Consider the following 16,882-nt stretch of genomic DNA (forward strand, 5'->3'; position numbering starts at 1 on the left):
GGCCACTTAGCTCCCCCTGGGGAAGCTGACATTGGTAATGAGTGGGCCACAGGTGGGCCCAGAGCTGATGAGACCTCAGGGGACACCCCCAGTCTTGGCGCGAGTGAGACGATGGGGTCTCTGTGATTCTCCCTACTCTGGGACAGGGGCTGCAGACTCCCTGAGAGAGGCTGGGTGGTCGGAGGCTGGGAGCAGAGCCCAGGCATGAATCCTCCCTCTGTCCCTTCAACCCTTCACATATCCTCTTTGGGCCTCAGTTTCTTTATCTGTAAATTGGGGTTTTATAATAAGACCTACTTGCCTGGCGCCTGGAGGAATCAGGGTGCCACGTGCATGGGACACTTAATGCAGGGAGTGCTGAGGAAGCCACGTCTGTTGGAGGATCATGACCTGGCCACCTGGGGGGGCGCTTATCAGTGTGTCACTGAAACCACAGGTGCTTGCTTACTGTCTTTGACCCACATGCCACTTCTGGGTGCATCCCACAGAGACGACGGCCGCGTGCAGTGATGCTGACACAGGCTAGCCACGCTGCACCCTTCGTACCTGAAAAGGGTATGAAGCACAGAGCTCATTGCTCACTGGTCATGTCCCGCCAGCATGGAGCTCTCCGCGGCCCCAAGATGCAACGGGAAGTAGAAACCAGGCGGCAAGTGTATGGCATGCAGTCACATGTGGAAGGAAAAGTAGTGTGTGTGTGTGTGTGTGTGTGTGTGTGTGTGTGTGTACATGTTTATGGGAGGCCAGGTCCTCTGGGACTAGCCACAGATACAGAGCCAGGGGCTGGCCAGAGGGAGAATTTTCACCCTCCAAAGCTTTGCTTCTTTCAAATTCTGGACCATGTGCATGTGTGACGTAGTGAAAATAAACACAATACAAACTTCTAAGAAAGTGTTAGCTGGGTAGGGAGTGTTTTGTGATAAAGTTTTGAAAGTGGAGGTTGCTGGTAGAGACAAACCTTGTGGATGTACAAATGCTGAGTCATGCACTTAGAAATGGCGGGGTTGCGGCGTGAAGGTCACCCCAAGAACAAAATAAAGAGGAAAGGGAGCATAAAACCTTGCTGGGGGCTCGCCCGAAACAAGCCCATCACTGCTGTTTGCTGAAACGATGAACAGAAGGAACAGGGATTGAAGGGCAAGAGGCCCCGTGGTCACCCCCAGTCTCTCTGCCGCCCTGGACGGGGGGTGAGAGTCGGGGTTGGGGGAGGGGTGTGAAGTGGGCAAAGTGCCCCCTCAAATAAACACATCTACAGGGTGAGGCTCTTTTGTTATCTTTTTTCTTCATTATTTAAAAAAAATATGTTACAAAACAATATCATTCACTATATATTTCTTGCTTATTTTTCTTTTTTAAAAAATTAAAGTAATAAAAAAAGTCACTTTATAAAATACTACAAAAGGGCAGGCGAGGCTGGGGGCTGGGCTGGGGCGGGGCCTTCTGGGCTGGGGGCTGAGGAATCCAGTGCTCCTGACTCCCCACTGTGGGCTGGAGGCGGGAGTCAGGAGGGAGGGATGGGAGGGGGCCCAGGGCCACAGCTGGGCTGACGGTGGGTCCATCTCAGGCTGGGCCTCCCAGAGGCAGTGGGAAAGAGGCAGTGAAGGCTGCCAGGGGAGGGCATCCAGACCCAGGATGGGGATGGCCGGGGCCCTGCGGCCCTAGGAGGGCAGGAGGGCCTGGAGGGCAGGTGGGCGGGGCCCTAGCTCCCGCTGCTCAGCATCCCCAGCAGTTTACTGGGCTCCAGGCCCTGCTGCTGTGCCACTGTCTGCACGTCGAAGCCCATGTGCATCAGGAACTGGGCCACATTCATCTCCTGCCCCGTGAACTGGTCCCGGATGGTGGGGCAAGAGGGGTTGCAGTGGGGCCAGGGGCAGCTGTCCACCAGGTGGATGGGGCAGCCCTTCAGGGGAGCTTTGCTGGCCTTGTGGCTGTCGTGGAGGCTTCTGTCCCAGCAGTGCAGTGCCCGGGGCAGCGAGGTCCCCTTTACCTGGACGTCTGTCCAGTGGCTGCAGACAGAAACCCAGGTGGGGGTCACTCAGGTGTGGCCAAAGCAGAGGACGGCGTTGCTACCAGTGAATTCTTGCCACAGAGTGGGTTGTCTAAGTGATTTTGAAAGCCCCCGAAAGGAGCCAGAGCCGGGGAGGCCGGTGGGCAGGCCTGCTGGGGGTGGGGGCACTGCAGATGCTTCGAGCGAGAGTCATAGATGCGAGCTGTCCTGAGGCTTGGTGACACTGACCTTCGGATGATGATCTCGTGGGAGAGGCAAGCAGGGGCAAAGCTGGCCCTGTTGGGGAGAAGACAACCTGTGAGCAACCATGTCCCACCTCAGCCCTTCCCCACCCCCAAAGCCCACAGGTCACAGCAGCTCCAGCCCCCTCTACTGGGAGGCTGTCCCCTGCTTGGGTCCTACTTCCCTCCTGCCGCTGTGCCAGCCAGCGGCTCCCCAAGGCCTTGTCCCCCCCCAGCACACATGCTCCCTACTAACCCCTGTCCCTTCCGGCCTCCAAATCCTGCTCGGAGTGGGGGCTCTCCTGGACAGGTGAATATTTTGTTTTTCTTTCTTAATATACTTTAGCTTTTAATTGAAGTTTTAGGTTCACATCAAAATTGAATGGAAGGCATAGAGAGCTCCCATTTATCCCCTGCTCTTATACACGCACAGCCTCCTCCATCATCAACAACCCCCACCAGCTGGTACATTTGTTACAATCAATGAACCTACACTGACACATCATTACCACCTAGAGTCTGTACATCAGGGTTCACTCTTACAACATTACCACCCAGAGTCTGTACATCAGGGTTCACTCTTACATCAGGGTTCACTCTTGGTGTTGTACGTTCTATGAGTTTGGACAAATGGATAATGCCGTGTATCCACCATTGTGGTACCATACCATACACGGTAGTTCCTCAGGCCTAAAATTCCTGTTCTCCACCTATTCATACCTCTCTCCCCCAACCCCTGGCAGCCACTGATCTTTTTACTGTGTCCGTAGTTTTGCCTTTTCCAGGATGACATAGAGTTGGAATCACACAGCATGTAGCTTTTTTAGATTGGTTTCTTTCATTTGGTAACACGCCTTTAAGGTTCCTCCTGTCTTTTTGCAGCTCAATCGCTCACTTCTTTCTAGCGCTGGGTAAAATCCCCTTGTCTACGTAGACCACAGTTTGTCACGTACTCAAGGACCCCTTGGCTGCTTCCTGTTTTCCATCTTTGAGGCCTCTCTCTCTTTTTAAGTCAAGTGGTTTACTGTATATTTGGGGTGGGGGCTGAGTGGGGTCCCCAACACACTCACGGCACGTCCTTGAGTGTGTTCCGCAGCTCACGGCCCAGGTTTTGGATGTACAGCCACTGGCCCTCCTGCACCGGCTGCCCCGTGAGGTGCACATTGTCCACAGTCAGCTGGGCCTCGTCAAACAGCCACTGTACCACGAACACCGGGCCTGGGGGGACGGCTCAGATGGGCCTCGCCTCGGTGCTCTGCCCCCCACCCCAGGCTCAGGGGCCCGAGGCTGCAGTCAGCTCCATAGCAGGCTCACAGGCCAACCGGGCTCTCTGTGCAGGGTGCCGGCCCCCAGCATCCCCAGCACTCTTCCTTGAAGAGATGCCTTGTTCCCTCCCCGCACCTTGGCCTGGCTCCCAGGGACTCTACTTTGACCAAAACATGGTGATGATGTCCCTTCAAGTGTGGGGCTGGGGGGAACAGCCAAGGCCCCACACAGGGGCAGCACTGGGATCCAGCTCCAAAGCGCATTCCTCACCGTGGATGTGGAAACATGACTAACCATCCTGGTTTGCCTCGAACCAAGTGGACTGCTAGTGCCAAGACCAGGAAAGTCCCAGCCAAGCCCAGATGACTTTGTCACCCATCCTAGGTGGGACAGTGGTCTCTGGGCCTAGCCTCTGAGGGCTGGACTCCAGGCTGGGTTTCCAGCAGGCGCAGACAGTCTAAACACCCCCCGCCGCCCCATATGCCCACTCACAGCGCAGGGTTGGGTAGACTTTGTAGCCAAAGAAGCAGTTCCACTCCTCGCCCTCCTTGAACTGGCGCCTACAGCGCTCCGGGACCACCCCATTCCAGTACCTAGGCCACATGCCGCAGGTTAGGCTGCCCCTGGCCTCCCATGAGCTTCTCCACCCACAGATGCCACCACACCCCAGGCCCTCTGAACAGGATGGGCCCTCCCTCCCAGGGCACCTGATGCCCCGGCGGATGGCCTCCGTGGGCGCGCAGGTGATGGTGTCAATGCAGTCTGTGCGGCGGTACTGCTTGTTGTCCAGGAACCAGCCAGAGTCAGCCAGGCCCCGCACCTGGATGGCTGGATAGCCCAGCTCCTCCAGCTGCTCGGCCACGCGGTCCACGTTCAGCAGCACTCCTGTGCCCCCCGCGCTGCAGGGAAGGCGGGATGTCAGGCCAGGCAGATGAGGAGGACACTCACCCGCCAGGGCCCGCCCATCCCCAAGCCCATCCCCAAGCCCATCCCCGAGCGGGCAGGGATCTGAGAGCATTCTGAGCTGCCAACACGTTCTGTGTTCATGTGTAAGTCCCCTAGGCCCTTCGAGGTCTTGGAGGCAGAGAAGGCCTGGCAGAGCTCCCGGCACTGACCCAGCACTAAGTGTCAGGTCATCCCACTTCCTCCCACCCCTCCTTCCCTTCCTCTCTCTCTCTGATTCAGTTTCCTTATCTGAAAATTAAGATGAACTAGGTGCCCCAGGCCCCTCCGTCCATTCCTTGGATGTCCCCTGGGTCCCCTACATGCCTGCTGGGATACAGTGACCAGCAGGTGTGATCCTGCCTACAGGGACCCCAGCCCTGGTGTTACATGGGTTCACAGCTAACCCCTAACCAACTGCCTAGGTCACTGCAGTCCAAGGCTTCCCTCACACCCAACAACCATGGACCCAGAAGCATCCTCTGGACAGCTTCCAGCTACGTAGCACCTGGGAGCCGAACCTCTGAGATGCCCCGTGATGCTGAGCCTCCCGGTCATGCATTTGCCCTGGCTCAGCCCCATCTTCTCCCTTCCATCCACACTCCCACCCCAGCCCCTGCCCAGCCCACCTGCTCCCTGCCAGCAGCAGCACCTTGGCCCCGCTCAACCCTTTGCCCAGGAGCTCTCGCACAACCTCCTGGATGATGAGGGCACCCATGAAGGCGTACTCGTCTGCACAGAGAAAGAGGGTGGCTTCAAGTGGGGGCCTGGACACAGAGCAAGGCCTCCCACCCCCAGGTTGGCAGAAGGAGGGCTATAGCTGGGGCTCTGGAGGGTCTTAGAGGGGATGGGAACAGGGTCTGGGTAGACTAGAGGGAGGTGGGTTAGGTGCACAAGGCTGTGCTGGGGGCTCTCCCACAGGGAACACCCAGGAGTGAGGATGCCCCGGGGTCAGGCCAGCCATGGACAAGCCAGGCAATGGGTGCTGAGGGCAGGCACCCTGGGACACACTATCAACGGGTTAGAGGGAGTTACAAGGCTGAAAGTCTGTATTTCTCCAGAAGCTCCGTCCTCCCTGCCCTGCCTCTGTCAGGGGTGGGGGGGAGTTGGGGGAAGGCAGGGGACTCACTCTTCTCAGACTTGGATGAAGCCCCACTCCAGACATCGCTGGAGCAGTAGGGGATGAAGCTGTGACACAGGGATGGTGTGAGCCCGCCATGCTTCTCTGTTGCCCGAGGACCCCAGGAAGGACCACCCTCCTCAGAAAGGACTCCTGAGGACAGGAACCCCCTAGGAAGACCTCTCCCAGGACCAGACCCCCTCAAGGATGGGATCCCCAAGGAGGGACTCCCCCCTAAGGACCTCTCAGGAAGGATCCTCCAGGAAGGACCCCCAAGGACAGGACCCCCAAGGAAAGACCTTCCGGCTCCCTCTTACACCATGTTGGCGTTCCACCAGTGGGGGTTCTCCTCTGGCTGGGAGGACAGGATCCCCGTGCCTGTGGCAGGGGAGGACAGAGGCAGTGGGTCTTTCTGGTGGGAGGGGGCATGCAGGGGTGAGGACTATAGGAAGGTGTGGGGCTGTGGGGGCATCCTACTCGGCCACAGCAAGGAGGTGGGTGGTGACACCCACCTGAACCAAGGTGGCTGAGGAAGTGGGGAATGAATGGATGGGTTTAGTTACTCCACGGAGTCCCCATGGCCAGGATGACCAGCCAGGCTGTGACATCTGGACATGGCCCTCAACCTCCCCCCTTCCACCAGATATTTTGACCTAGGGACCAGCTGTGTACTGCACAGCCAGGGTGACCCCTGGGAAGTTACCTGTGGAAGAAGAATGAAAGGTGAGAATGAATGATCCCTAACTTTGGGGGGGGGATGGTTGGGGTGGGGCCTCTCTGGGCCTCTAGGGAGTGAAAGAGGAGGAGCTTCTTCCAGGACTTCCAATTGTGAGCCCCTTCCCCCGCCACCACCACCGCCCCCCGACCCCGCCTCGTGGGGGCTCCTGGTCAGTCCCTGGCATGCTGACCTGTTCGAGTGAGCGGCCAGTCCTTGGAGCTCATGAGGCGCCGCATGGTGTCATATCGGGAGTCGCAGTTCTCCCGGTTGAAGCAGTACCAGCCTCCTGCGGGCACAGCCACCACCTCAGGGTCCAGTGCCGAGTGGACCCCCACCCCCACCCCGCCACCTCCGCACCTAGGACGCACCTTCCAGAAACAGTAGCCATCGCCGGCTGCCCTTGGATTCCTTCAGATAGTAGCTGCAAGGGAAGTGGGCGGAGCGGGCGGTCAGCTGGGGCTGCAGGAGGGCCCAGCTCCAGGAAGGAAGGGGTCATTCCACCTGTCGCCGGGCGCGCGCGGACCGCACGGGGGCGCCAGCGGCCAGGCCCCCGCAGAGCGCGCCCGGCCCGGCCAGCCAGTCCCGGGAGGTGGCGCTCGCGGGGCGGGGAAGGGCGGCGAGGGGTTGTGTGGTCCGTGGAAAATCCCCACGGCCCGCCCCGCGAGAGACCCGCTGTAACCTCGGCGCTGGCGGCCGGGCGGGGGTGGGGGGGTCTTCGCTGGGGCTCGGGATCCTCCTGGGACGCGCAGTGGCGCTTGGAGAGTGAAAAGCACTCTCGCTGGAGGAGTGTGCGTGGGGCAGGGGCACTGGGGTAGGACAGGCGCGCGTGGAGGGGCGAGGGCGCCAGCGAGGCAGGGTCGCAGCCTTCCTTCCGAGGCCCGACCTAACGTCCAGTTCCTCGGGCTGTGGAGTCGCTGAGGGCATGGGCGCCCCCAACCCCTCCCCAACTCTCAGCCTTTCATTCTTTTTTATCTGCTTCCGTCTGGAGAGGGGTGAATGCTGCACCCCAGGTCCTTCTGTCCCACCTGCGCCCCCTGCCTGTCCCTCTGGCTGGCTGGGCTCCCTGGCAGTCCCGGCAGCAGCAGGGAGCAGACGGGGCGAGTAGAGCTGGTGTGGGGGTGGGGGCACGGCAGGACTCTCCCCGCCCCCCTGTGTCACCTCCTCCTGCTGGAGCCAGGGCCACTCGCGGACTGCCATCTCCCCGCCCAGGGAACGAAGGACGCGAGCACAGGGGCTGGGCACCGGTGGCCGAGGGGTCAGTGCCCGGGCTGGCCCGCGACCAGCGCTGCCAGCGCTGCCCCACCCCCGCGCGGCAAGCCTCCGAGCAGGGCCCTTCCGGGGCCAGCGCCTCCGAGACCCGACGGGAGCCCTTTCCCCTGTGGGCGAGCACCGCTGCGGCCAGCAGGGAGGGTTCAGTGCAGAGACTTCGTGCGTCTGAGCGGGGACAGGGAGGCGGGTGGTGCGAACCCGCCGGCGACGAGGCGGCCCGCGGCCCCGAAGCCAGCGGCGGGGGCGCGCCGGTCGCGGCGGGTGGGTGCGGGCCTTACCCGGCCGAGCTGCCGTCGTTGCAAGTCACCGACGTGTTGAGCAGGAGGTGCAGGCGCAGGTCCTCGTTGAGCTGCTGTGCCGAGCAGGGGTACAGGGACTGCGCCAGGCTCTTGACCTGTGCCATGAAGCTGTCCATGTTGCCTTCCACGGCTGTGAAGTCCAGCGGGAAGCTCTCCACCGGCTGCCCAGCCGCCGTCGCCGCCTCGGCCCGCGGCGGGGGCGGCGGCGGGGGTGGCTGCTGGCCGCGGCGCCGCCAGGTCTTCCTGCCCTCGCCGCCCCCGGCCCAGTGCAGCAGGCCCAGCAGCAGCAGCACGCGCACCCCTCGGCCCATGGCCGCGCTGCTCGGGCCCGCGGCCACCTGCGGAGAGCGGGCGGCCTTGAGGCGGCGCGGTGGCGAGGGCGCCGGGCCGGGGGCACCCGGGCCGCGGGGCGCCAGCCGCGCCTGCTCGTTCGCCCCGCTCCCTGCGTTGGGCCCGGCAGAGGAGGCGAGGGCGGCTCGGCGTCGAGGCTCTCGGGCCGGGCGCCGTCGGCCTGGGCAGCTGGGGCTCCGCGCGCGTCCGGCCGAGGGCAGCGCAGGGTCTGGGTGCGCTGGCTCCGGCCCGCGCCAATGAGCGGCGGGGGCCGAGCCTGGGCGTAGTTTGCGGGGGCCGCGGCGGCCCGGGTGCCCGCGCGTTAGAAGTGCCGCCACCGCCGCCGCCCGGGCTCGGCGGAGGGGGAGGGGGCCGCGCTCGCTCTTTTCTTGGCGGAGGCATCGCCTTTTCTTCCCAAACCGCAAGCCTGACGGAGGGGCCTGGACTATCCCGCCGCGGCCGCCGGAGGCGCTCCCGGCCCGGCTCCGTGGGGGGCAGCGCGGCCCGGCGGCCCCGGCGGCTCATTCATCGCGGCCAGCCCGGCGCCGCCGCCCCCGCCCCCGGGCGACTGGAAGGGGCGGCGTGGGGGGGCGCCGGTGGGGAAGGAGCGGGGCTTTTCCGCGCGGGGGGAGCTCCGTCCGCCACGGGGCGGGTCGGCCCGACGGGCTGGGGGCACAGGGGGAGCGCTCACCTGAGCCGCCGGGGTCCCCTCGCCCCCGCCGCCCAGGCCCACAGCAACCCACGGGCGACCAGAACCCCGCTCCGCAACTCCCACCCCGAACCGGCCCGGAGCCCTGCGCTCACCGCGGCCGGCGAGGGCGGCCCTGCGGCCCCGGCTCCTCGGCGTCGCTCGCCCAGCGCCAGCCTCCTGGTACGCCCGGCTCGGCTGCCTCCCCTCTGGCGCTGGCGCGGAGCCTCCCGGGACTTTTATCCAGCGGGGCCCCCGGGATCAAAGCGACGGCGGACACAGGGCTCCGCGCCGAGGGGCCGGCAGCAGAGGCGCCGGGGCCTCCCGGAGAAGCGGACAGGTGTGGTGCGAGGCCCCGGCGCCCTCGGCGACCTGCGGGAGAGACTGGGCGCCGCGGCACGGCGCCACGGGGGAGTCGCCCTGTCCCGCGCCTGGGTGGACAGATTCTGGGCGGCCCTCGGAGGGCAGTGGGGGCGCTGCCACTTATCGAGGTCGGTGGGCCTCGGGGCGGGGTCCTGGATCCTCCCCGCGTGCGCCCTCGCTTTGCACCCCATGCCAAGGACCCCCAAGAACCTCTCCCGCAGTCCCAGCCGCCCCTGGGGTGGTCGTGGATGGAAGAGCTGCCAGCTTGGTTTCTGTTCAGTGACCTCCAAGCACCGTAATGCATCTGCCCCATCACCTCACCTTCCCAGTGCACCTCACTGGGGACAGAAGGAGATTCCTCCTCAGAAATCAAAATGGGATGAGGGGGCAGCTGTTTACTTAGGAGGCTTCCTCCCGGCTAGGTGGGCAGACAAAAGAAAAAAAAGGGCATTTATTTGCCCTCCACACACACCCACAAAGTGCCATAGACAGCTTTGGTAGACCTCTCATTCCCCTCCCAGCCACAGCTCCGTGGATGTCATTACACCATTGTAAAGACAGGAAACAGACCTTGCCTTTTGGGTCTAGAGCTGAGGTAGAGCTTCCTGAGCTCCCTCCTAATTCGGGGCAGTGGGGAAGCTGTGTCCCCTGGCAGGCACTTGCAGCCCCTCTGGGGCAGGAGAATAGAGGTTGCCAGAGGCTCTGGCAGCACCGGGGACCCTGCTCCTGCCTTTGCCTCCTGAGCTGTCCTCCTCACCAGTCCCTGGGCTGAGTAATGGGCTGAGGGTTAAAACGTTACAACACCCACCCCGTGCACAGACACAGCAGGCTGCTCTGGCCAGGCTCTCAGAAGACAAAGTAGGAGACCAGACAGGGTCCTTGAGAGCTGCTGTGTGAGGTTTAAGCGGTAAATTAAACCTCGAAGCCTAACATCAGGCTGAGGTGCCCCAGATGTCGGTCTTGGCTGGGGTCACTCAGTGAAGGAGAGAGCAGCTGTGACAAAAAGAGGTCCTCCCCACAAGCTTCTGTGGTGCAGCTGGGCGCCCATTTTCCTGATGAGGGGAACTGAGACTCAGACATGCCAGCAGAAGAGCTGAGAGTGAGCTGTTCATCTGGAAATCCACACTTGCCACCCTCCTGTCTTCAGGTCAATATATAGGCCCTGCGTGGGACTGGCCAGAGGCAGGCATTTCAAACACAGGTCCCCCACGCGAAGGTGTTCCTAGGCATGGGGGAGAACACGCCCCAGGAACCCTCTACGTCTAGGAGCCTGTTATTCCAAGTCCCAGGCAGGGAAATGCTGCTTCCAGCCGGATGGCAAGACGGTGTAGGGTTGTACTTCACACAGACCTGGCTCTGAGCCATTTCCTGGCAGGAGCTCCTGGGCAAGGCCCGTGACCTCTCTGTGTGCCTCTGTTTCCTCTTCTTTAAAGCGGGGCAATGACCGTACCTCCATCAGAGGGCTGTTGTGGGATTACGGGAGCCCTTGCATGAAAGTGCTCGGTGCTGTGGGAATGGCAGTTACAATTGCCAATGAAATTCCGGTGCGAGGCGGGAGCATGCATGTTGGACTCGCTAGTATTGCTGTAATGAGATTTAGCCTGCACTTTGACCGAAATGAATCCGTTTGATTTATTCAACACTACTAGCAGAAGTGAAGAGTCTTCCCCAGAACTTCCCTGTCCTTCTGTGTCTCTGCCTTCCCCACACCCTCCCCTTTAAGATTTAGACCCCCAACTCAGACTCTTGGTGGTAACAGCCCCTGAGAGAGCCTTCCTTGGCTGTTCACACTGTATCCTTCTCTCGACTCAGACAGACTAGCTCTGTCCTTGGGTTCCCTCCCCTCAAGGGCCAGCTTTACCTTCTGCACCTCAGACTCCGCCAGCTCAGAGTTTTCAGCTCCCAAAATATGGGAGGAGGTTTCTAGGACAGCAGGTTCTGGGAGCCACTCAGCTCAGCTCTGGGCCTCTGCTTCCAGGCTGCCTGCACTCAGCCCAGAGGCCACTGTGGCCTTGACACATGGGAGGGAGGGGAACCTGGTGAAACAGCAGCAGTTCAGATAACACCTCACATCCACTAGGATGGCTGTGATCAAAACCATGGAAAACAGGGAATTCCCTGGTGGTCCAGTGGTTAGGACTCGGCACTTTCACTGCCGAGGGCCCGGGTTCAATCCCTGGTCAGGGAACTAAGATCCTGCAAGCCATGTGGTATGGCCAAAAACAGAAACAAAAACAAAAACAAATGGAAAACAGCACGCCTTGGTGAGGATGTGGAGAAACTGGAGCCCGTGCATTGCTGGCGGGAACATAAAATGGTACAGCCACTATGGAAACAGTTTGGTGGCTGCTCGATAAATTACATGTGTAATTATCACATGACTCAGCAATTCCACTCCTAGGTATAATCCCAAAAGAGATGAAAGCAGGTGTTCAAACAAAAGCTTGACCATCAATGTTCACAGCAGCAGTACTCACTATAGCCAAAAGGGAGAAACAACCCAAACGTCCATAATGAATAAAATGGATAAATAAAATGTGGTCCATTCATACAATGGACTATTATTCAGCCATAAAAAGGAACAAAGTACTGACACATGCTATGACACAGACGAACCTTAAAAACATTAAGGTAAGTGAAATAAGCCAGAAACAAAAGGCCACATACCTTATGATTCCATTTACATGAAATATGCAGAATAGGCAGATCTATAGAGATAGAAAAGCAGACTTTTGGTTGCCAGGGGACAGGGAGGAACAGGGAGTGACTGCTAATGGGTACAGGGTTTATTTTTGGGGTGATGAAAATGTTCTGAAATTGATCATGTTGATGGTTGCATAACACTGTGAATGTACTAAATGCCATGGAGTTGTACACCTTGAAGCGGTTTTATATTATGAATTTTACCTAAAAAACCCCAAACACCAATGGGTCTAACCAATGATGGTCAGCAGGCTGGGCCTGAGGCACCAGGTGACTGGCAGGGATGCGGGGCAGGTGAATGAACGTGGTGGGCTGGTCCTACCCTGGAGATCCTGCTGGGACATGGGATGTACATGCCCCCATTCACTCATTAGACAGATGTCTGTGGGGCCCACACACTAAGAGATGTAGCTGCGGGACTGGGAGCCTATCTCTGCATTCAGGGCCTGCAGCTGGCTCTCTGAACCTCAGGCTTGTTATGTGTAAGGTGGAGACGAGAATAGTACCTGCCTTCCAGGGTCATGAGAGCATGAAATGAGGCAGGACTTGTTTGATAGTTATTGCTCCCTGGTGGATGCTGGCCATCCTTCAGACACCAAGGTAGACTGAGGTCCTGGGCACGGGGGCTCATGGAATGTCTGGAGGGCCAACACTCAAGCTTGAGGAGGAGAAGCAGGAACAATGTCCCAAATTGCCTTGTTGCAGTGGTCCCATGGGCCATGGACACCACATATGCTGGACGTGGGACCCACCCTTCTGCTTACCAGCCCCCCCCATTGCCATGTCCAGGGTGGGCTCTGTATCATTCCTGCCTCTTGGCTTCCTGGCTCCCATTCAGGTGGGCTGCAGGTGCTTCTGGTCAAGATCGCATGCATGCCCAGGTGCAAGGAGGCCTGGGAAAATGAGAGCCCAGAGGGGGGCCTCTGCCTATTTCGGAGCAGCATCCCCAGGTATAGGATGGGGGTTCAGGGGCTGGTCCCTTGGGGAGGAAGATATAAGGAAGGGAGCACAGAGGGGGCCAATGAGACTTGCGGTCCACACATGGACATGTGCCCAATTCCTGGGAAGGGGGCGTCAGAGATGGCACATTTCAGGAAGCAAGACCTAGGGCCCGAGTTGAGGCAGGCTTGGGGCCCAGACTGGCAGGCAGGCCCTGGGGAGGAAGGTATGGTGGGGACAGTCAGTGGTGCAGGGGATCCCACCTGGGACTGGGCCTTCAGGTCCTCAGGATGTCCAGGAGCTCCAGACCCAGTGCCCTCGCCTGGACTTGGGACGGCCCCATATCACACAGCCAGCTCCTTCCTGGCGATCCCCGAGGGCCCTGAGCCCAGGGCTCCAAGAGCACAAGGCTGTTCTGTGCTGCAGCTGCTGCCTGCCGTCTGGGGCCCAGCTGTTGCCTGCGGGCCTCAGACGCCCCGCCTCACACAACCACCTGGGCGGCTCTGCATCCCAGCTGCTGGCCTCCGAGGCCCAAGAGGGCAGGGAAGTGGGGCAGACCACTGCACTCCCCCCAGTGGCTTGCCCTGAATGGAGACCCCGCTCCATAGCCAGGCAAGAGCCCACCGATGGCTCTGAGCTGGGGGAGGGGCCTTAAGCTCAGGCCGTGCAATTACAGAGCTCGAACACTTTTGGTTTCCCCGAGCCCCCCCATCCATCAGTAGGAACCCCCCTTGCCTCACATCCTGGGGCCTTGATGAGAAAAGTCCATTGGAGCCATCTGGTGCAGGGGCAGGGGAAGGTGGGGCTGGGACCACCTGGTCAGTTACAGGCTTTAATAGACAGCTCCTAGGCATGATGCCAGAAGAAGTCCTCTCCTGGGAATCGGTGGCCATTTGCAGGCCTGGCCTGAGCAGCCTTGGGGTCACCTGCAGAAGAGACCCACACACACCTCACCCTAGGACTGGGAACATGTGGGAGTCAGAGCCCCCTTTACTTATGGGTGAGAGCGGGAGGAAGCTGAGTCCAAGATGCTCCCGCCACTCTGCTGCAAACCCCATCCTCCGGTGCCTGGTGAACAGAGGACAAGTAGCGTTTTCTGGCCCCAGGCTCGACCCCTGGGAGCCAGCTTCTGAGAGCCCCTGCGCCAGCCCAACCCCCTCACACAGCCACACCTGGCTTGTGGGCAGTCCTGGCTGAAGAACCCTCCTGGATGCCAACCCACAGCTGACCTCAGCTAACTGTGGCGTGTCAGGGTCCACCTGGGTCCACCTGGAACCAGCCATATTCCAAAGCTGGGGGGAGGAAGGTCATGGCGATGGGAGGGGCTTCCTACACATCTGTGCAGATGGGGCTTCTTGGGGTGTCGCCAGAGCGTCTCCGAAGTGCCAGCGCATGCTCCTCACTGTATAGGTGAGAGGGCGTTGGGGAAGTCAGGCTGCCCCCGGCCCACGGGGAGGGCGGGAGACATCTCCTCCTTAGCTCTCCCAGCTGCTGGCTCTGCTGAGCCCTAATGAGCTCCAGCCGCCTGGTCCCCTCCATGCAGCCTGCTGGTCCTCAGTGCCTGCTGCAATAGCGGCTGCCGGCCAGGGAGGCCTGGCCGGCCTTGTGACCTTCGGCCCCCCCCTCCCTCCCACCCTATGATCCGCACGTGGCCTCTGGGGAGGCAGAAACAAACCCTCAGATCTGCCACTGGGAGCCTTTCAGCGCCAGGGACTTCAAAGGGGGCAGCAGGGCAGCGGGGGTGGCGGATGCTTCTCTTAAAGGGCCACACCACTTTTTAATTCAAAGCAGCGCCTGGGAACAGCTGTCTCGCCGCTGCCCGGGAGGGAGGAAGATGAGGTGAGGAGGAGCAGGAAGGTGGCCTTCCCTGTCCTCTCCGGCCCCCAGTGTGTTTGCTTACTTGTGAGAGGGCTGTGGGAACTATGCTGAACACTTTCCTTAAACCATCTTGCAGAAGCACTACCACCCTCCACCTAGGAGTCAGGATCCATCTCTCAGAGGAGAATGCTGAGGGCCCAGAAAGCTCCTGAGTCAAGGGCACTGATTATTCTGCCAGCGGGTAGGGTGGCAACGTAGAAACGCAGCTCATTTCGTGAAATCGATAGTGTGATCTCTCTTGCATGTGTGAGAATGAGCCGAGGTTCTTACCTGTCCAAGGTGTCTGCCCTGCCTGGAGGCCACCGACTGAGACCAGATGTAGGGCAGCTCCATGCACGGGGGAAGGGTCCCTGACGATCTCACACTCACTCACCGGAGCCCTGGCCCAGGCTTGTCTGCTGGGGGTGAGGGGGCAGATGATGGAAAACAGCTGCCCAAGGGGCTCCACAATGTGTTGTCAGGAGGGGAGAGAAAACGAGAAAACCAGGCAGAGGGTGGCAGGTGGGATGCGGTCAGGGAAGTCCCCCAGCAGGTGACATGTGGGCATAGCCCTCATGACATGAGGGAGCTGACGAAAGGCTTGGGGGACGGGCTGAAGGAGGCTGTGCTGTGGAGAGCAGTGAGAGTGAGCAGCACGCAGCCACCAGGAAGTTACATTTTTTTCTTTGGCGGTGGAAAGCCACTGCCTTATTGATAATACAGATAAACTCCCAAAGGATCTATGCTGGAAAGTAGATTTTTAAGGGACTTCCCTGGTGGCACAGTGGTTAAGAATCCACCTGCCAATGCAGGGGACACAGGTTCGAGCCCTGGTCCGGGAAGATCCCACATGCCACGGAACAACTAAGCCCGTGTGTCACAACTACTGAAGCCGGCGCGCCTAGAGCCCGTGCTCTGCAGCAAGAGAAGCCACAGCAGTGAGAAGCCCGCGCACCACAACGAACAGTAGCCCCCGCTCGCCACAACTAGAGAAAGCCCGCGCACAGCAACGAAGACCCAACACAGCCAAAAATAGATAAATAAAATAAATAAATTTATTTAAAAAAATATATTTTAAGCTGATTAAATTTAAACTGCAATTTAACCACAATTATATATATCTTTACAAACATATTTTTAAATGCATTCAGCTGGACCGTAAGCACAGCGTGGGGCAGGGCTGTGCCTCCGTGGGCCCAGCTCAGAAGAGCCTCAGAAGCCACTTGCTCTGAGAATGAGCCATAACTTTCCCAAAGAGACAGGTTCGAGGCGCTTCGGTTCCCAGGTCAGCCCAGCCATGGGCTTTTTAACTTTAACCTATGACCTGAAGTCCTAATAGAACCACAGTCTGGGACATTGTTTCTTTGGAAAATACAGCCTCGGTCCCACCAGGGACACCCCACCCCAGCATTCAGGTGGGACCCAGGCCAACCTTGAAAGGATTCTGTGCAGCCTGGGGTGAGGACCCCAGCCTCACCTTCTGACTGGGCTCAGGGCTTCCCACAGCTACTGGGGGGAACTGCCGCCTGTGATGTTCTGTCTGGCTCACCTGCGCTGACCTCCACCTCTCTGGGTCGAGTTTTACAGATGAAGAACGGAGGCCCGGGCAGCCAGGAGGTGTCAAAGCTCTGCTTGGTGCAGGTAGGGGAGCCGGGACCCCATGCCCTGACCACTCCCTAGGCTGCCTGGATGCTGTAACAGCCTATACGACGTCCAGGACTTTGTGCTCTGGGTGTACCGCACTGTGGAGGGGAGCGGAGTTAGACGGGGTCCCAGAGTGGGTCATGTAGGCTGCAGAGAAAAGAACAAATGAGGGTATGTTCTGTGTCACCTGCTGTGTAAGAAGGAAGGAGAGGAAGAATCCGCATCTGTGTCCACTTAGCCTCTGCTCCATGCATGTGCTCATCTTTGCAAAAAGGCAGGAAAGCTACCCCAGAACCAGAAGAAGATTAGTTCTTATGGGTGTGAGTGGGAGTGGATGAAGAAGGAGGACCCTTTTCTGGCTATGTGTCATTTTATACTTATAACTTTTGAATCAAATAATATTCAAATCAAATAATAAATAAATATTTTTCATAATCAAAATATAACATTAAATCAAAAAAGAGTGAAAAAGACCCTAAAATTCAGTAATAAATGAACATGTGTATCCAATTAAC

General features: G+C 59.4%; 1 protein-coding gene and 1 non-coding gene across 2 annotated transcripts; one reads left to right on the plus strand and one right to left on the minus strand.

Moving 5' to 3' along the window:
* Positions 1-1,699: 1,699 nt before the first annotated feature.
* On the minus strand, positions 1,700-8,154 carry NOTUM (notum, palmitoleoyl-protein carboxylesterase). The gene is made up of 11 exons (XM_065897703.1): positions 7,823-8,154; positions 6,644-6,696; positions 6,466-6,561; positions 5,875-5,935; positions 5,567-5,625; positions 5,067-5,169; positions 4,203-4,394; positions 3,988-4,088; positions 3,300-3,447; positions 2,237-2,284; positions 1,700-2,006 (listed from the first exon to the last, which is right to left on the minus strand). Exons 1-11 carry the CDS (start codon positions 8,152-8,154, stop codon positions 1,700-1,702), a joined length of 1,500 nt encoding a protein of 499 aa, XP_065753775.1.
* A 3,185-nt stretch (positions 8,155-11,339) lies between these two features.
* TRNAE-UUC (transfer RNA glutamic acid (anticodon UUC)) lies at positions 11,340-11,412 on the plus strand. Its single transcript has one exon. It is a non-coding gene; the product is annotated as a tRNA-Glu (tRNA).
* Positions 11,413-16,882: the final 5,470 nt, after the last annotated feature.

This window comes from Phocoena phocoena, chromosome 19 (assembly GCF_963924675.1).
Source record: "Phocoena phocoena chromosome 19, mPhoPho1.1, whole genome shotgun sequence".
In the NCBI taxonomy this organism is placed as follows: domain Eukaryota; kingdom Metazoa; phylum Chordata; class Mammalia; order Artiodactyla; family Phocoenidae; genus Phocoena; species Phocoena phocoena.

Coding starts and splice junctions, on each gene's coding strand:
- NOTUM (XM_065897703.1), bottom strand. CDS start 8,154: ATGGGCCGAGGGGTGCGCGTGCTGCTGCTGCTGGGCCTGCTGCACTGG. Junction 5,170..5,566: donor TTCATCCAAGTCTGAGAAGA/GTGAGTCCCCTG, acceptor TTCTCTGTGCAG/ACGAGTACGCCTTCATGGGT. Junction 2,007..2,236: donor CACGAGATCATCATCCGAAG/GTCAGTGTCACC, acceptor TTCTGTCTGCAG/CCACTGGACAGACGTCCAGG.